Source organism: Onychostruthus taczanowskii, unplaced genomic scaffold, assembly GCF_017590055.1.
Source record: "Onychostruthus taczanowskii isolate IOZ18803 unplaced genomic scaffold, ASM1759005v1 scaffold43, whole genome shotgun sequence".
Classification (NCBI taxonomy): Eukaryota; Metazoa; Chordata; class Aves; order Passeriformes; family Passeridae; genus Onychostruthus; species Onychostruthus taczanowskii.
This window is the reverse complement of record NW_024501792.1, coordinates 1,781,978-1,801,976: the sequence shown is the minus strand read 5'-3', so window position 1 is coordinate 1,801,976 and position 19,999 is coordinate 1,781,978. Positions and strand designations below refer to the sequence as shown.

Genomic DNA, 19,999 nt, shown 5'->3' with positions numbered 1-19,999 from the left:
AGAATGATAATCCAATCTCATGACTCCCTTCCAGAACCTCGACACAGCTTGACCCTGATTGGTCATTAAGTTAAATAAATTCACACGAAACCAATGAAGCAATCACAATGAAACAATCACCTGTTGGTAAACAATCTCCAACCACATTCCAAAGCAGCACAACACAGGAGAAGCAAATGAGATAATACTGTTTTTCTTTTTCTCTGAGGCTTCTCAGCTCCCAGGAGAAGAATCCTGGGTAAAGAGGATTTTTCAGAGAATGTGATGGTGACAAAGCCTGGCTCCAGCCATGCCTCTCCCTTATCCATCGTGTTCCCAGCTCCATTAATTAAAGGCAGCAATAATCTGTGGGGCAGGCAGCCAGGGAAGAGCCACTGCAATGCAGATCAGCTCCTGATTCCCTGCTTGTTCTACAAGCACCAAATCTCCTTTGATCAATACCTGAATAATCCTTTCAACATCCCTGAGCCTGTGCCTGCTGCTGCCAGGGCAGGGAAAGCTGGAGATGGGATTGGGCAGGCCAGGGAGAGGAGCCACTGAAATTATAACACAAATGTGATGTTCTCCTTCTAAATCTGCCCCAGAAAGTCTGGCTGCTCTCTGCCCAGGCTGATGGCAAAGGTGATATTGCTTGGGATTAAATCTGGAATGCTTTCCAGGACACAGCCAGGGAAGAAGATGCAGCTGATAACATCGTAATCCTTTTTCCAATCTAGGTGCTTAAGAGAAATATCTGCTTGTTCAGTTGAAATGGCACAGCCCACAGGGTGAAATACATTTCCCAGGGACATGGGAACGGAGTTTAGATCTGACACTGAGATCTGGTGACAAGGAAATAGATTTCCTATAGGAAGTGTCCCCGTTTGTCACGGCTTAACCCCTGTGGCACCACACACCCCACAGTCCCCAGCTCACCCCTCTCCCTGGAAGGATGGGGAGAGAGAGCTGTGGGCAGGTAAAAAAATAATGCTTGAGATAAGAACAGTTTAATAAATGAAATAATGGAAAGAAATGAGAGAGGGGGGAGATAAATAAATAAATAAACTCCAACTAATAAACACAAGGTCTCCCCCAGCTGCTGCCCTGAAATTGGTGCCTCAATCCCCCAGTTTAAATCCTGGGTCCATCTTCCTACAGGATGGGATGTCCCTTTGGCCGTGCTCCCTCAGGGCTTCTTCTGCACCTCCTGCCTGGGAAAATTCCTTCATTTGGGGGCAGCACAGCTGGGCAAGCACGGCAGCATCAGTTTGGGATCAAGAACCTGTTAAATCCAAAACCCAGCACTGCACCGGCCACTGAGAACAAAACTCACCCTATCCCAGCTGAAAAGCACCTTTGAGAATTCCCAAAACATTTAATTAAGGATCTCCTGCTACTTTAGTCATTTGCACAACCCTAAGTCAGAGATTGCTTTTCCCTTCCCAGTAAATAAGATTTTTTTTCTTTTCTGTTTCACGCAGCAGGGAAAAAAAAAAGAAATCAACTTGAAGTTAAGCTTTTTCTTGGGAAAACTCATTTCCTCATCAGCTGCTCGGGGTTGTAAGGAAAGAGGGTGGAGCCTTCCCAGGCTGCCGTCCTCCAAACCATACCTGAGTATAAAGAGCAGAGCAGAACTGCAGCCAAGAAACTCTCAAAAGCTGCTTCCAGTGCCTGCTGGGATTCCAAGGCTGGTTTTATCCTTCCCCTGCTGGAACTTGCTGCTCCAAAGACAAGAGGGAAGCTGGACTCACCTAATTACATTGGAGGATTAATTACATTGCCATGGACTCCATGTGATACTGGATTGATTTTTAATTTTTTTTTTTTTTTTTTAACACAACCGAGCAGGGTTTTGTCCTCCCCTCTTCTCTTTCATCTTTTCCTGCACACACACACAAACACAGAGGAGATGTTGCAAACAGTCTGCATGAGTCCTGAGCTGCTTGTCAACCAAAACATGAGTGAAAGTGAAATCTGTGGCTACAGCCCAGGCCAGGGATCCCCGCTGCCTGGAGAAACTGCCAGCCCCAAGAGCTGCTTCCAGCAGAGCCCATCTCTGCCAGACTCTGGATTAACTGAGCTGAACGTGGCAAGTCCCAAGATCTACCACCCTCCTCCTCCTCCATGCAACCCTCCAGGGATGCCTGCTCCTGCTGGTAAGAGAAAAATCTTTATTCCCATTTCCTACTTGGTGCTTCTTGCACCAGCTGGTGCAGCCCAGTGACCCGGGGCTCTGAGCTGGACAATCCCAGAGGAGTTCAGCACATTCCAGGCTGGGCTGGATTTTGTTGTGTTCTGCTGCTGAGGTCAGAAATTGCCCTGGTTTCCAAAGGATGCCCAATATTCCATCTTTTCTGCCCATCTCCGGCGCTTTGCTGCTCATTTGCGTTCTGAATTGCAAGTTTGGTTCTGAGCTAAGAGCAGGGTGATAGATGTGACCTTCTGAGTTATTAACATTTCAAAGTCACAGCGAAGTGTGTCTGGTGAATCACTGCCTTTGCAGAGCCCTTCAGTTCCTAGGAAATATCTGATCTGTCACTGGGAACTCTTCCCAGATAACAACAGATTAGCAATCTTACTGGCTTTTAAAAGAAAATAAAAAAATAAAATAAAAAAAAAAGCTTTTAAAAAAATAGAATAAATAAAGCTTTTCAAAGAAACCTTTAAAATACTCTTGAAACATTAAATAATTCATTGTCAAAACACCAATATATGAAAAAAAGAATCATTTCTAGAACAGTCTGAGACACAAACTCTGCTTTTCGAGGTCTCAGCGTTTTGATTATTCAGTGCTAGGCTAAACACTGAGAAGTGCCAGAAATCTCAGCAGGAAGCAAGAGCCCCATCTCCATTGCAAAGGCACCATTTGCTGCTCGGGATCGCCTCCCTCCTGCTGGAGGGGTGTCAGCTCTCGTTGCCTGGAGCGGGGAAAGGAAACAAAATCACGCAACAAGAAACCACATCTTGTGGGGCTGGTTCCCCTGCCAGGACTGCTCCTCTCAGCCATCCCGGGAGCTGCACCGTTCCCATCTGCTGGGCTCCGCCGATCCCACACGCAGGTTTTGGTCAGGAATGTTGGTTCAGGCCCCTCCTGGTTTATTTAACAGCACCAGGAGATGCTGGCCCAATGCGCCTCTTTCATTTCAGGCTGTTGTGTTGTTTCATCCTGAGTTGTGTTTGATCACTAGAGCTGGTTTTGTTCCTCCTGCAGTGGGAGCAGAAATCTCCTCCTTGCTCTCAGGATCCCACACTCTGCTTCCCTTGGAGCTGGGGCTTTCTCCATGGTGTGTTTCGTTGGGAAAGCCCTGATGTGATGCATGAAATCTGTAATTTTTAACGGCAGTGTTTGTTACTGAATGCATTTTAGATAAAGGTTATTCCAGGCAGGGGGACACACAAGGCAAGGACGTGAATGCCAGAGTTACATAAAAGGTATTTCAAAAGCCAATGGATTTAAGCTCCTAATCTGGGCAAGTCTTTCAAGTTTGGGGATGCAGGCACCAGATGCAAGGAGACCTAACACAAACAATCACAGAGCAGCTTGTTTTGACAGAGAGAGAGCCTGTTTGGACAACGAGGTATATTCTCAAATAACTGTTCCATTTCAGTGCAGAAAATCATTGTTTCGCTTTGAAGCACACAAAAACTTCCAAGCACACTGAGAGCCACGGGGGAAAGCCACTGGACAGAGCATCCCTATCTTAATTTTGAACAAATTCTGCTCCTTGTTGTTGCACTGATAACAATTTCACCAACCACAGGACGGGAAGGTGCAAAGGCAGGTTTACCACAACACAGGAAAATCAGAGCCTGAGAGGGGCAGAGACCTAAACACTGCTGACACGTTCCCCAGAAGCAAATCCACGCTCTGTGGCATGCAGGAAAACTGGGCAGGAATTCATGAAAGGAATTACTGAGCAGAGCCAAGGAGCAGGCAGGGAGATGTGGAAATTTCCCACCAGTGATGATGAACGCGGGAATCAGAGCCCGTTCCCCAGGCTGACCTCATCCTCCCACCCTTCCCCAGCAGCTCAGACAATTGTGTTACTTTCAGCACCATGTTGTGACTTTTCCAGACTCTGAACTTAGCTCTGATCCCCCTCAGAAGCGCTACATGGGTGTGAGAGTGAAGATGCCCGTGCGGGAATTGCTGAGGAAAATCCGAATTTCCAAAGGCTTGGACCCAGCTCCCGGCAAGGTGAGGAATCCCCGGGGCTGGGAAAGCTCCTGCAGCATCCTGGGGCTCACAGCTGCACCCCACTGAGGGTTCTGGAGGGGGCACACCTGCAGCTGTTGCCTCTTCCAGCCACCCAGTCAATGCTTGTCAAAGTGGAGGATAAATTTCAAATTTCAAGCAGAATGAGGGCTGGGCTGGGGGCGGTTCCAAGGCAGTGACAGCAGGAACCCATCCGTGCCATGGGTGCTGCACATCATTCAATCAGGGCAAAGATGGCCCAAAAACCAGTAAAAATATTGCTCCAGAACCTGCAAAAAACAGCCCGAGGAGCTGATAAACTCCCAGGCTGGTGTAAAAATCTTTATAAAGCTGCCATGAATTATCCACTCGTGGAAATCCCTGCACCTGCAGCCCCTCCACAGCCCAGGAGGCAGCTGCACTCTGTTCCTGTTACAAAATCTGCCACAGTTTCACCTTCTCCTCCCTGTGCGAGCATCTCGCATTGAAGCTGGCTGCTTTTGTCTCCTCAGGAAGCCTCATCGGTGAAGATGGTAGCCAAAGGATCCTCAGGAAAAACAGGTTTGGAAACGCCTCGCTTGGTAGCAGAGCCTCCTTTCCTAGGAGGATCATCAGTGTGAGGTACCCAAAGAGCCAGGGCACCCCTGTGCCGTGGCCAGTGCTCCCTGCTGGGTCCCTCCCATGCCAGGAGGCCGGCCAGCTGTGCATCACCACCCTGCCTGCCTCTCCTGGCTCTTTTTTGGGGCAGGGCTGATGGGAATCTCTGCTCTGTGTGCGCCTCTCCCTCAGCTCCGAACCTTTTCTTCCCTTTTGCTTCCAGCAGAGAAGAGGAGATCTCACCCTTATACAGAGAAACAGCTTAGACAGGTATGCAGAACACCTTGAGCCCCGCTGTGCCAGGCTCCCGGGGCAGAATTCCTGTTCTATCACCCAGGGAGAACAGGACACTTCATGTCTGCTTCCCTCCCCTTTCTTCCTCCCTGCCCGGCTTCTGTTGCTGTTCCAGAGCAAGCAGAGCGCCGGGCAAAGCCCCAGAGGCTTGGAGGACCTCGACATCCTGGTGGAGGTGCTGCAGGAGGATCTGAACCAGAGCCAGCTCCGGGAGGAGCCTCGGCATCCCGCGCCAGGCGGGTTTTGGCAGGGATTCTCCAGGGAGCCGCGGAGCTGCCGCTGGGAAAGCGTGGGGAGCAAGGATGGGGGCCTGCAGGGGAGGCAGCTGGGCCTGGCAGAGCATCACCCCCAGCCCTGTGGGGGACATTTCCCCCCAGTCCCGCGGGGACAGCCACAGCCTGCCCTCCACGGCCAGCGGGAAAGCGTCCAGAGGCGCGGCTCGCCCGGAATGTTCCCCGGGATGGGCGAGAAAGGGAGCAGCTGGTGGGTGCAGGGTGATCTCCCCAGCTGCCAGGGATGTTTCCCGAGGAATTCTCCAGCCCAGGGAGATCTCCTGAGGAATTCTCCACCCCACAAAGGTTTCCTGAGGGATTCTCCATCCCAGGATGGCTTCCTGAGGAATTTTCCATCCCAGGAAGGCTTCCGGAGGAATTCTCCATCCCAGGAAGGCTTCCTGAGGAATTCTCCATCCCGGGATGGTTTCCCGAGGAATTCTCCATCCCAGGAAGGTTTCCCGAGGAACTCTCCATCACAGGACGGTTTCCTGAGGGATTCTCAACCCCAGGATGGTTTCCTGAGGAATTCTCCATCCCAGGAAGGTTTCCCGAGGAACTCTCCATCACAGGAAGGTTTCCCGAGCGATTCTCAACCCCAGGAATGTTTCCTGAGGGATTCTCAACCCCAGGATGGTTTCCTGAGGAATTCTCCATCTCAGGAAGGCTTCCGGAGGAATTCTCCATCCCAGAAATGTTTCCTGATAAATTCTCCATCCCAGGAAGGTTTCCCGAGGAACTCTCCATCACAGGAAGGTTTCCTGAGGAATTCTGCCCCCCAGGGATGTCTCCTGAGGAATTCTCTATCCCAGGAAGGTTTCTCAAGGAACTCTCCATCCCAGGAATGTTCCCAGAGGAATTCTGCACCCCAGGAATATTTCCCGAGGAATTCTGCACCCCAGGAAGGTTTCCTGAGGAATTCTCCACCTCAGGAATGTTTCCCGAGGAATTCTCCACCCCAGGAATGTTTCCCAAGGAATTCTGCACCCCAGGAATGTTTTCTGAGGAATTCTGCACCCCAGGAAGGTTTTCTGAGGAATTCTGCACCCCAGGAAGGTTTCCCAAGGAATTCTGCACCCCAGGAAGGCTTCCCAAGGAATTCTGCACCCCAGGACTTGCCTGCACCCCCCAGCTTGGCAGAGATGCTGCTGGAAGCTCCCAGGGGCTCTGCAGATGTGGGGGGACATTTGAGGCTGACCCCAAATTCCTTCTCCAGGCAGGACCTCTCTGCCCTCTCCTTCTTCCAGTTCCAGCTGCACAGGGAGGAAAATCTGCTGAGGAACATCCCAGAGGAAAAACTGCTGGCTCCTGATGAAAATGGCAACAGGTCCTTGATTTTTTTCTGTCTAAATACATTGATTTTGGTCCCTGGGGACATCACCTTGCTCTGACCTCTGATCTAAAGCCTCTCTGCTCGAGGGGAAGCTCAAACTGAATCAACACACAGAATTGTAGGCAGATATTAAAAATAGAAATATTCCATATTCCTGAGCTAAAGCTGATATCAGAAGAAATTTGGGGTGTTAATTTAAGGATGAAGGTATGTGTAGGGATTTACAAGAAAATTAAAATCAAGCAAAACAAGTACTGGGGGAAAAATAAAAATATGCAAAAAAGACATTTTTTTTTCCATGCTGCAGACACTGTCAGGGTAATTATTTGTATTATGAACTGCTAATAAAAATGGATGAGAGGAATAGCCAAAATCCCAAACTAGAGCACAGAGTCCCAAAGTACTGGGAGTGGCTGAAGATGAAAGGAAAACAAAGATTTTCCTGCTCCCAGTAAAAACCAGGGGGGCTTGTGGAGAAAATAGTTATTTATAAGAAAAAAATTAAATTATCTAATTATCTGTGCAGTTTAGGTAGATTGGGATAGCTGGAATCAAATCAGATTGACAGAAAGCATGGCATGATTTATGAACTGTCTTGGGGAGAAAGAGAGAAATTCCTGTCCCAAATTTAAAATATTGATAACCCCACACAGGGAAAACCAAGCACAGCACTGGCCTCGTCCCTAAAGAGCCATGTTCCAATCAGAATTCTGATTCCCAGTGCAAGAATAAAATCAAACTTCACTTTTCAGCGGTTGTGTGACTCAGTAAAGAACAAGTAAGCCAACTATTGATGTATTTCCTGCCATTTTTTAAATGATACACAAAAATTTCTCATGCATGAATGAAATTGATCACAATTAAGAAATTAAGGGATTTCTACTCCCATGTTAAATCACAAGCAAAAATTTCCTCACTGCTAAACTCACTTTTATAAAGATTCTACACTCAAAAGAATGCTCAAAGGCAGGAGTGCAAGCTAAATAAAATCATTCTGAGTTCTACTGAATGGTGAAAAATAGGGTCAAAAATCCATTAAAAAAAACCCAAAACCAGACCAACCAAGCTCACAAGCAAAAATTTCCTCACTCCTAAACTCACTTTTATAAAGATTCTACACTCAACACTCAAAGGCAGGAGTGCAAGCTAAATAAAATCATTCTGAGTTCTACTGAATGGTGAAAAATAGGGTCAAAAATCCATTAAAAAAAACCCAAAACCAGACCAACCAAGCAACTGCATTGTTACTACAGAGAGCAATTAACCCTTGAATATCCCAAGATTTCAGCCTTTTCCTGCATTAGTATATTATGATTAAAATGAACTCTCCCTGTTCCTTTGGGGTGTTTTAACCCCTTCTTTGGGGTATTTTTAACCCCTCTTTTGAGGTTTTTTACCCCTTCCTTTGGGGTGTTTTAACCCCCTCCTTTGAGGTGTTTTTACCCCTTCCTTTGGGGTGTTTTTACCCCCTCCTTTGGGGTGTTTTTAGCCCTCCTTTGGGGTATTTTTCCTGCATTAGTATATTATGATTAAAATGAACTCTCCCTGTTCCTTTGGGGTGTTTTAACCTGTTATACCTTTTATATCTTTTATATTATATCTTTTAATATTATATCTTTATTATATATTACTACAATTACTATATTATATATAATATATTATATATATAATATTATTATATATTTTATCTTTCTCTTATTACTATATGATATCTTTCTTTATATCTTTTTATATGATATCTTTTAAAATGCACTCTCCCTGTTCCTTTGGGGTGTTTTAACCCCTTCCTTTGGGGTGTTTTAACCCCCTCCTTTGAGGTGTTTTTACCCCTTCCTTTGGGGTGTTTTTACCCCTTCCTTTGGGGTGTTTTTACCCCTTCCTTTGGGGTGTTTTTACCCCTTCCTTTGGGGTATTTTTAACCCCTCCTTTGGGGTGTTTTTAACCCTTCCTTTGGGGTGTTTTAACCCCTTCCTTTGGGGTGTTTTAACCCCTTCTTTGGGGTATTTTTAACCCCTCTTTTGGGGTTTTTTACCCCTTCCTTTGGGGTGTTTTAACCCCCTCCTTTGAGGTGTTTTTACCCCTTCCTTTGGGGTGTTTTTACCCCTTCCTTTGGGGTGTTTTTACCCCTTCCTTTGGGGTGTTTTTACCCCTTCCTTTGGGGTATTTTTAACCCCTCCTTTGGGGTGTTTTTAACCCTTCCTTTGGGGTGTTTTAACCCCTTCCTTTGGGGTGTTTTAACCCCTTCTTTGGGGTATTTTTAACCCCTCTTTTGGGGTTTTTTACCCCTTCCTTTGGGGTGTTTTAACCCCCTCCTTTGAGGTGTTTTTACCCCTTCCTTTGGGGTGTTTTTACCCCTTCCTTTGGGGTGTTTTTACCCCTTCCTTTGGGGTGTTTTTACCCCTTCCTTTGGGGTATTTTTAACCCCTCCTTTGGGGTGTTTTTAACCCTTCCTTTGGGGTGTTTTAACCCCTTCCTTTGGGGTATTTTTAACTCCTCCTTTGGGGTATTTTTAACCCCTCTTTTGAGGTTTTTTTACCCCTTCCTTTGGGGTGATTTTACCCCTTCCTTTGGGGTGTTTTTACCCCCTCCTTTGGGGTGTTTTTAGCCCTCCTTTGGGGTATTTTTACCCCTTCTTTGGGGTATTTTTAACCCCTCTTTTGGGGTTTTTTACCCCTTCCTTTGGGGTGTTTTTACCCCTTCCTTTGGGGTATTTTTAACCCCTCTTTTGGGGTGATTTTACCATTCCTTTGGGGATTTTTTACCCCCTCCTTTGAGTTTTTTTAACCCTTCCATTGGGGTGCTTTTACCCTTTCTTTGGGGTTTTTTTACCCCCTACTTTGGGATGATTTTACCCCTTCCTTTGGGGTGTTTTTACCCCTCCTTTCCCTCCTGATGGCTCCCAACTGAGTTCTCTTCCAGGCTGCTGCACAAGGCTGTTGCCCAGGGAAGGAGGGCTCTGACTTTTGCCCTGGCCCAGAGATTTGCATCCCTCAACAAGATCGACGAGAAGGATGCAGAGGAAAGGGTAGGAGGCTGATCTTCCACGGGAAAAAAGTCATTTTTTATCACCTGCAACCCTCTGTCAAACCCCAGCCAGGCAGCAAGCATCCTTCTGCTGTCCTGGAAAAGAAGGGAAAATGGGAATGGGGAGGGAATGATGGGAGCAGAGCCCCGAAATCCCAACTCCCCACTTCAGTATCTAAAAAATCTTGTTGTTTTTAAGCTATTTTTTGCCTTTCACTGCAACTCTGTGCCCTTCTTCCCTTCTCAGACTGCTTTACATCTTGCTGCAGAAAAGAACCAGCACCTGATGGTGAGTGACCTGATCTCCCTGGGGGCCAACGTCAACGAGCAGGACAGCTCTGGGAAAACTCCCCTCCACCTGTGTGCAGAGAACGGCTATCTGAGAGTTCTGGAGGTAAATTGGGGGTTTTTTTGTGGGGCCAAAGTGGGGTAAAAGCAGCTCGGGCACGTGCTGGTGTGTGAAATAACCCGGGGCGTTCCATACGGGAGCACTCTGTCTGCTCTGATGTGGTTACAGAGGGGTTTGGGGGAGGGAAGGGTGTTTTTGGCACTGCCAAACGTCAGGATTCACCTGGATGTCCTTAATGTCAGGTCCTGAAAAGCTGCAAGAGCAACGGGGTGTGCGTGGAGGTGGATGTGCCTGACCGCTGCGGTAAGAGGCACAGCCCAAGCACGGGGCTCGGATCCCAAATCTCCAAACACAGATTCGCTCCGGGAAGGGGGGTCAGGGCCTGGCTGTGACTTTCCCTGTGTCCCACGCAGGTCTGACCCCCCTGCACCGTGCTGCTCTGGCCCACACCGTGCTGGTGGCACAATCCCAGGGCGCTGCCGGGGACAGCGGCACGGGGAGGCTGCTGGGGCTGCGGAGAGCCCAAATCCTGGAGGGAATCCTCTGCCTGCTCCAGATGGGAGCACAGCCCCAGCTGCAGGTGAGGACCAAGCCCAGCAGGTCTCTAACCCGGCTTAAGTGTTCCTGTCCTTGTGCAACCTCGGGATTTGCTGTCATCTGCAGGTTCTGCATTCGTGTCCAGCCTCCACCCCCTGCCTGAAGCTGGAGGAGAACACAGAGCTCATGTGTTTGCTTCAGACCCAAAAACCCCGGGCACAGGATGTTCCTCAGGAGGTAACTATGGCTCATTTACACAGGCAGTGTCTAATTCCAAGATTAAGCAAATAGTCAGTGCTTAAAACCAAAAAAAAAAAAAAAAAAAAAAAAAAGTTACAGCTCTTCTCTCTTTTCCAGGGTCTTTTTTGCCTTGGCCAGATAAGAGTTCCTACCAGAGTACGTGTAATAAATGTAACAACATAACAAGATTTCAGTTAGAAATACAGATTTAAAGCCCCATTTCAAGTCACTGAGGTTCTCCCAGAACCCAGCAGAGAAAAAAAAAAAATAATTTTAGCCCAGTTCAACTGGAAACTGACTGTTCTGGTCTCTTCCCCTGTCCAGAGCTGCAGCCTGCTGGATGCTCCCCGAGGAATCCCCGCTCCCCCAGCTGCAGATAACTTGCCTGGACTTTGCTCCTTGTCATCCCCAGACCTCCTTGATGTCCTTCTCAAAGGTATTTTGGGGTAGGAAGTAGAGTTCAGGCAGCTGGGGGTTTGTGTGACTCAGCAGCTGGGATGGGGTGGCTCAATCCCGTCCCTGCTCTGCCATCCCACGGAATTTGGGGTGGAAAAAAACCCAAAACCATCGAGTTCAAACTTCCTACAGCGTGGGGCTGATGGAAAAGGTGCTCAGCACCTCGTCCCAGTCTCTGGATTTCATCATTTTCCTTGCAAACCTCCTTCCTCACCCAAAGCCAGCCAGAAAATGTGGGAATGAATTCCTGATTTAGCCTGGGATTGAGATTTGCTGCTTTGTTGCCTTCCAGGGAAATGCTGAGAGCTCTCACCCACCTGCTGCAGGAGAATAACAAACACCAAAATACAGAATATTTTGTATTATATCTTGAACTGACTGCTGGAAAGATCTCACCTGGACCCAGAATTAAGGAGCAAACTGGTAAATGAGGGAAATCCTCAGTGCAGGCTGCACCAGGAATTCAGTGTTAGGTGCTCCAGGAAGAATTAGATCTTTATTTTCTCACAGATTTGTGATTCTCTGCTCAGGTCTGAGGTCAGTCTGAAGCTCTGATGATTTTTCAGGCAGGTGTTTTTAGCCCAAGAAAAAGATTTTAACCATCCAGGGCCAAGTCTTGGGGGTTTCAGCCTTAAATTAGTCTCTACACTCCAAATTCAATGTTCAGATAGACTGAAAATCTCAGTCATTTTAAACACAAGCTCTGGGATTTCAGAGCCTAAATATTAAAAATATTTCATATTTCCTGCAGTCTGGCTCTGAATTTGGCCAAGGCTGGAGTGGTCACACTTTAAGGCAGCCTCGAGGTGAAGTCCTTCCAAAGTGTAACATCGTGCTGAGCATGTTTCTTCAACAAAAATCAATCTTTTTATTGATGCAATCAGAACTTTTCACCCATAGTGGATTGTAGGTGAAGTCTGGGACAAAGTGTTTCGAGTCAGCTCCTTTCTAACACATCTAACAGAAGATTTTACCTTTATAAAATTGAAATCTATAACAGCAGCTTTTGGAGGATCATTTTTTTAAAAAGTTGGGAGCATAACGAGGAGCTGAAATGATCCTGTACTGCCAGAAAACCAAGTTATTCAGTAGAATCACTGCAAACTAGATCATTTTTATTTTTAATTATTTCTTCCCAGACTTACTCTCATTTAATTTTAACTTCTGGTTGCGAGTTTGCTGGTTTCTATGAAACTTCCCTGGTTGCTACATAGGGAGCAATTCTACTTTTACAGAAACTAAAACAAAAAAAAAAACCAAACTGATCCAGCAGCCCCTCAGGTGTCTCCTGTGGAGGAAAATGGGAGATTTCCACCTGAAACCACTGCAGGATCCAGTGTTAAGTACTCAGCATCTTTGGGGAATGTTTTAAATGAACCCTTTGCATTTGTTTCTTGTGAAAAAAAAACAAAAAAGGTTATTTTTTGTGTGATGGGGTTTCCTTAAGTGTTAAGCTCCAAGAGCTACGTTGCACAAGGTGAATTAACTCGGAGAAGTGGCAGTGTTGAAGTGAATTCCAATGGGATTTGGGTCATTTCCTGTGCTTCTGATGCCCTGAACAAGTAAAGAGTTCTCTTTGGTATTTTCTCTAGCCTGAGTGAGGCAGTATAATCATAATCTTTCAGTATTTTATTAAAAAATATCCATATATTATATATTATTCTCATGAGGAGTTGCATAACTCATCCACCTCCTTCCAAGCTTTCCCTCATGTTTCAGTGATCTTTGGTCTTTTCTTTTTCCCTTTTTGTCCCAGGTTTTATGGACATTTTTCCTCTCTGAATATTTCTCTCTGTCCCCCCCATCACTGCCCATCCTTCTTTCTGTTTGCATTTTAACTCCCATCTGTTCTCACTGATCTTTTTATTCATTTGAGGTCAATTAAGAACTTCTGGGTTAGCTCAGCTTCCATTTGTGGGATTGAAGGGTCAGATCCAGCTCTTTATTTTCATTGTAAACCAAGCAAGAAATCCCACATCACGAGGATGAAGCAGAGTGCTGAACAAAGAGAAGAGCAGAAATAAACATCTGAAGGGAAAGAAAACTGAATTTTCTCTCAGGATTTCTTAAAAAAAGCATAGAAAACTCTCATTTAATAATCCAACATTAATCTTTTAGTCATGGGAACCATTCAGGTGAAAGGACAGGAGTATTAAAATATTCCTATAGGTATCATTTATCCACTATACTCAGAGATGAACTTGCTTCTACAGTATATTCTACTACAGTTATCCATTAATTGCATTGTTAATCGCTTTACATTGTTTCACTGCTCCTTCCTGTCAATAAATACATTTATTTCATGCAGTAACTTGGGGTTTTTTGTACTTTTCTATTTATACTAAGCTCACAACAGAAGGGACAACATGGAAAAGGCAAATTAAGCAGAGCTGGGAAGCGTGGGAAGGTTTTGTTGTTTTGGTTTTTAGGATGGCAGAAATCCTCCAGCATCCCCCTCTGCCACCAGTAATTCCAATATTTCCCAGTTCCTGTCATTCCAAAGGGAAGCAGGACCCAAATTCCTGGCAGAAGGGTTTGGAGGGATCCCGCTGCTCCCCACCCCTGGGACCTCACCCACAGCAGAAACCCAACCCCTCTTTGGTTCTCAGCCTCCAAAAACTGCCCCTGAAACCCTGAATTGCTGCACAGCCACCGTTACTGCACCAAAGGCTTCCCCAGGGCTGCTGGATTTTGCTCAAGGTTATTTTTGCACCTCCCAGAGCCCAAAATCCTGAGCTGAGGAGCGCGGGGAGTGCTGCAGCTGTGGGGAGGGGAGCTGGTGCAGGAAATACTCCAAACCAGTCTGTGAGTGCCAACATCATCCTGAACACGGATGCCAGGGAGAAGAAAGAAGAAGGACAGGGCACACCTAAATCCCTCCATCCTGGAACCCCTGACCCCATGTACGGAATTCCAAACCAATCTGTGAGTGCCACCACCATCCTGAACATGGATGCCAGGGAGAAGAAAGAAGAAGGACAGGGCACGCCCAAATCCCTCCATCCTGGAGCCCCTGACCCCATCTACAGAATTCCAAACCAATCTGTGAGTGCCAACACCATCCTGAACATGGATGCCAGGGAGAAGAAAGAAGAAGGACAGGGCACGCCCAAATCCCTCCATCCTGGAGCCCCTGACCCCATCTACAGAATTCCAAACCCCCTGTACAAAGTCCAAAACCCCCCTGTACAGTGCTCCAAAAGTTTTCCCTTCACCCTGTGATTGCTACTGCTACTCTGTCTAAATTTCCGTGACTTTTAATTCTTCATGCAAAGGTGGTAACTTGTTCCGTGGGTCAAACTCAAAGCCACAGGGGGCTTTGGCTACATTCCAAGGTCTCTGACCCCCTGGCAGGGCTTCAAAGCCCCCTGGCTGGGGTTTGGATCATCCAGGACCGTCAGGGGGATGTCCTGGGTGCTGACAGGGTTCAGGAGAAAAGATGGAGGGATTTGGGTGTTCCTTCCTCCTGCTTCTCCTCGTCCTCCATCTTCTGTGTGGTGCTGGCACTGTTGGATTGGTTCAGGGACAGGCTGTGATAGGAATTGGAAAGTTATTGTAAATAAAGTACAGGCAGTTTTTAGCAGGAAATGTTGGCACCACCCCATGGTGGCCAGCGTGCCACGAACCCGACAGAGCTCAGCGGGTCGGGGAGAAAAATGCGTCAGCAAAGAGAAAATAAACACCCTGGGAAAGCAGAGCCAAGGAATCCCAACTCCTTCTGCCGTCCTGGGGCTGGGGAAAAGAGACTTTTAACACCCCGGGGTCAGCTGGGCCTCAGGGAGCCGGGCAGGGTTCCGTCCCAGCCCAGGCGCGCTCCCAGGGCTGCGACCTTTCCGCGGAATCGTTACTCACTCGTCCCTGCCGCGATCCTCGAGGCTGATAAACTTCTGCAGAACCGAGCAGTTCTTCGAGCTCAGGGCCAGGCTGCTCTTTGCAGAGCTCAGCGCTGGGAAAATCTATCCTGGTGGCATATTTATTATATATTATTTATTTATTTTATTTATTTCCTCCTGTCTGTTTAAACCCAAAAACCTCAGCTGCATTCCCTCACTGGGTAAATAAACTTTGGGGTTTAACCCCCCGTATCACCTCCTCCCCTAGAAGCAGAGATGAAATTTATTTTTTTATCTTTAAATATAAATATAAATAAAATATAAATATAAATACAAATATAAATACAAAATAACTCTAAATATAAATTATTTTAATAATTATATTAAATATAAATATAAATATAAATATAAATATAAATAAATATATAAATATAAATATAACGTTACTCACTCGTCCCTGCCGCGATCCTCGAGGCTGATAAACTTCTGCAGAACCGAGCAGTTCTTCGAGCTCAGGGCCAGGCTGCTCTTTGCAGAGCTCAGCGCTGGGAAAATCTATCCTGGTGGCATATTTATTATATATTATTTATTTATTTTATTTATTTCCTCCTGTCTGTTTAAACCCAAAAACCTCAGCTGCATTCCCTCACTGGGTAAATAAACTTTGGGGTTTAACCCCCCGTATCACCTCCTCCCCTAGAAGCAGAGATGAAATTTATTTTTTTATCTTTAAATATAAATATAAATAAAATATAAATATAAATACAAATATAAATACAAAATAACTCTATATATAAATTATTTTTATAATGATATTAAATATAAATATATAAATATAAATATAAATATAAATATAAATATAAATATAAAAATATAAATACATACATATACATATACATATACATATGCATAATAATAAATAATAAGTAATAAATAGTGAATAACAATAAGTAATACTATATAATCTACATACATAATATATACTACATATTATATAATAATAACATATAATGTATATCATTACTATATAATGTATAACATAAACTATATTTTAAAATATCTTTATATTTTATTTTATTTTTCTAATTTTTTTTAATATTTTAATCTATCTATCTATCTATCTATGAAACATTCCTCTTGTAAAAACACAACTAGAAAGCCTGAGTGAAAATAAACCACTTCCAGTCACTTCCAGTGTGTTCTCAGTGGGATCTGGATAAATTCTGGGCTCTCTTTGGCCTCCATCCTCATTTGTTTAAATTTAAATTGTGACTCAGCTGGCTTTTCAGGATTATCTCAGAACAACAGGGTTGTTTTTTGGTTTTGTAACACAGAAATCCAGCCCCAAGTGCCAGAAGTCCTGTGCCCTTCTGATTCCCCCAAAAAACCAACACTGTGGTCGTGATTCCCAGAAAGAATAAAGAAGAGCAATAAAAAGCAGGGGAAAAAAACCAAGGAAAGAGGGAAATAAGGAAAATCAAAGGAGAATGTGCCACTTTCACAGCCCAGATTGATGTGGTTGTTGCTCTGGAGGTGAAAATGACCCCAGGGTGTCTTTGGGTTTTTGTGGGGGGCTCAAGATGAGCCGCGCTTTTCGGGGCCCTGAGTCCTCTGGGAGTTCATTGTGGGCAATTCCTGCAAAAGCCACCCCAGGTGCCTTGGCTTTGTCCCAAAAAGTCGTGCCCAGCCTTTCCCCAGAAGTCTAAAAAAAAAGATTTCAGCGTTTATACAGCTCCTCCTCACGTGGTTGTGAACCGAGGGCTGTGCAAATAAAAATCTCCTGCGGCAGAGCCAAAACCTGCCCCGAGATACCTGGAGAGTGGGAAAAGATAACAGCTTGGTAAAAGCCACTGCATTTTTCTCCAAGTGTGAGAGAGAAGAGAGAGGGATTGCTTGGGAAGGAAAACAGAGTTGGACTGAAGTGATTAAAAGATTAAAAATATGGAAATTTCTTATTGTGCCTTATGTGCTTTTAAAAATCTTACGGCCTCTGTTTTGAGTATAAATTAAATATAAGTTAAATATAACCTTTCTCTCACTCTGCCTCTGTGTTTTCTGTGCAATAGCAGTGCTCCTGAGCATGTTTATGTGGTAAAAAAAGGCATTTTTATTCCACTTTCAGTGGACTAGAATGTAAAAAGCATTCACCATTATTTTGACATTGAAAAACTTAATTCTTGAAATATGGCAGTTATCTTTCTGTGCCACCTGGGAGTGCTCTGAGGGCAGGTGCCTGAAATGCTCCAATTAATCATTAATTGCAGTCAACATATTCCACTTCTGTGGCTCCTTTTGCTGGGAAGCTCCTATGAAATTTTGCAGAGAAACAGGACGAAAATTTGGCTAATCTGACTTGCTAGCCATGGGTCTCACTGATAAATCAGTACCTGATGCCATGGAATTAAAATAAATAATTTCAAAGCGGAAGAAAAATAGATAAAAATAGCTAAAAATGGCTGAAATTAGCTAAAAAATAACTTAAAAGTAGCTAAAAATAGCTAAAACCCAGCTAAAAATAACATGAATCTTGTGTAAAAGAGGCTGAAAACACCACTGATTAATTCAGCAAAGGGAAAAGCAATAGAATTCCAAACTAAAATAACAAATTATATGAGTTTAAGATCTCTGTGTGTGCATCAGGGATGATTTCCCAAGTTCCAGAACTGCTTTTGCTTTGCTTTTTTTCAGGGGCTGCTTGACATTCCTGTGCTCAGTAATACACTGAATTTAGATGCCATTTAACCAATGGCTGCTCATTTCCCCTATTCCTTTGAAAACCCAGCAGAAAATCTGAATTTTTCAGCATTCCCCTCTTTTTTCCTGCCCCTTTTCCAGACTGAAAAGCCAAGGTAGGTGATTAATAAATCAGCCAAGCCCGGGAGGGTGACTCAGGCATTAATTCCTGGGGCTGATTCATTTTATGGGGCTGTAAAATGCCCAGCCCTGCCAGGAAAATGCCAGCCTGGCAGCTGGGGAGCAGTTCTGGGGAAAAGGGAAATCCTGAATGTGCTCATCACAGAAACCACCGGCCTGGGACTCCCATTTTATCACAAGGCACTTATTCCCTTATAAATATTTATTTTATTTCTTTTTTTAAAATTCATTTTTAAATTTTTATTTATTTCTTTGTTCTGGCCCCATGGCCAAGAGCTGATAAATGACTCCGAGACCCTTCCCCGGTGGAGGAGAGCTGCTAATTCCTCCGGGATTCTCTGCCTGTGGAACTCAAGCCCTCAGGGAAGATCTGGGGTCATTTCCACATTGCGTTTCCAAAAGGTGAACTCTGCCAGACGCAGGCAGGGAGGTTGGCCCGACCTCGCCTTCAGTGGATAAAAAACATAACTAAGGAGAGCAGTAAGTAAGTAACTAAGTAAGTAACTAACTAAGTAACTAACTGACTAAGTAAGTAACTAACTAACTGACTAAGTAACTAACTGACTAACTGACTAAGTAACTAACTAAGTAACTGACTAAGTGACTAATTAACTAACTAAGTAACTAACTAACAAAAGTAATTTTAAAATAAAAAGAAAATAACTATTTTTATAATTTTATATATTTTAATTTTTAATATAATATATATTAATATATTAATATAATATATATTTTTAATATATATTATTTTATAAATTTTATTTTATAATAAAAATACAATAAAATAAAAACAAAATATTTTTTAAAAATTAAATAAAATAAAAAATAATTTAAAAAGAAAAATTAAATTGATAACTAAAATATAATAATAAAAATAAAAATAGAAATAAAAATAGAAATAAAAAATAATAATAATGATAATGGTGATATTAATAATAATAATAATAATAATAATAATAATAATAATAATAATAATAATAATAATAATAATAATAATAATAATAATAATAATAATAATAATAATAATAATAATAATAATAATAATAATAATAATAATAATAATAATAATAATAATAATAATAATAATAATAATAATAATAATAATAATAATAATAATAATAATAATAATAATAATAATAATAATAATAATAATATAAGAAATTCCAGCATCAGAACCTCTGGACTCGCTGAGGAATATTCCCAGCAGCTGGGTGAGATCCAAAGGAGCAGAATTTGCCCCGAGGCAAAGCAAAGCCCTGCAGGGCCAGGGGAGAGGCAGCAGCTCCAGGCTCTGCCCAGGATTCCTCCCAAGGGGCAACTCCAGGCACGCTCAGGGAATGCAAACCCAAGCAAGGAGCAGAGTTTGGGCTCCTCCAGCTGCGATTTACAGCACGGGAAATTCGGGTGGAAGCAAATCCTGCTGTAAAACTCAAGTTTCAGCGCTTGCACAGCCTTTGGCTGCGGAGTCCAGGCTTTTCTGTGTGTGAAAATCCTTCACTGAAACCTCAGAGGTTTGTCCAAGGAACACCAGGTTCTGACAATTTCTGCACATTCCCGCTTTAATCGCGCTCCTAACTTTGGCAAACAAATAAATATTTCCTCTCCTTGAAAACCCCTCTCTTCTGTTTTTCTTCCCAGACTGCCGCTCAAAATAAATCAAAATATGCAAACCCCTCATTTGTTGTGTCCCTAGAAAGCCCACCCAGCTGCAGGTCCTTGAACAAGCAGCCGTGTGAAGGAATTAAAGAAAAATGTGCATTTATCATGAGCAGACGGGAAAATTCACCCAGAAAGGCTCTGGATTATTTGATTATAAATTCCTCCACGAGAAAAATGAACCCTCTGCTGGATGTGGGGCATCTCCAGTGTGGAACAGGCAGGCAGGGCTTGGATTTCTGCTCTGGATGAACAGGGGGAGGTCCCAGAAATAAAAAAAAATAAATGTGGCATCAATTCCCTCTTCCCCATCCTGCAGGGAGCCAGGCTGCCCTCTGCTGTGGGAATAACTCCGAGCTG

The 19,999-nt window shown here is 44.2% G+C and overlaps 1 protein-coding gene across 1 annotated transcript in view; it reads left to right on the top strand.

Annotated features, from left to right (window-relative positions):
* The first annotated feature begins 1,888 nt into the window (after nucleotides 1-1,888).
* The window catches only part of LOC121340766, a 40,491-nt gene continuing 22,380 nt past the window's right edge, over nucleotides 1,889-19,999 (top strand). The window contains exons 1-13 of the mRNA XM_041413734.1: nucleotides 1,889-2,135; nucleotides 4,056-4,177; nucleotides 4,687-4,735; nucleotides 4,995-5,041; nucleotides 5,181-5,583; nucleotides 5,704-5,913; nucleotides 6,424-6,664; nucleotides 9,590-9,695; nucleotides 9,942-10,088; nucleotides 10,286-10,346; nucleotides 10,457-10,623; nucleotides 10,707-10,817; nucleotides 11,145-11,256. Coding sequence (XP_041269668.1) covers nucleotides 1,889-2,135; nucleotides 4,056-4,177; nucleotides 4,687-4,735; nucleotides 4,995-5,041; nucleotides 5,181-5,583; nucleotides 5,704-5,913; nucleotides 6,424-6,664; nucleotides 9,590-9,695; nucleotides 9,942-10,088; nucleotides 10,286-10,346; nucleotides 10,457-10,623; nucleotides 10,707-10,817; nucleotides 11,145-11,256 — 2,023 coding nt within the window. The remainder of the gene's footprint in view (nucleotides 2,136-4,055; nucleotides 4,178-4,686; nucleotides 4,736-4,994; nucleotides 5,042-5,180; nucleotides 5,584-5,703; nucleotides 5,914-6,423; nucleotides 6,665-9,589; nucleotides 9,696-9,941; nucleotides 10,089-10,285; nucleotides 10,347-10,456; nucleotides 10,624-10,706; nucleotides 10,818-11,144; nucleotides 11,257-19,999) is intronic.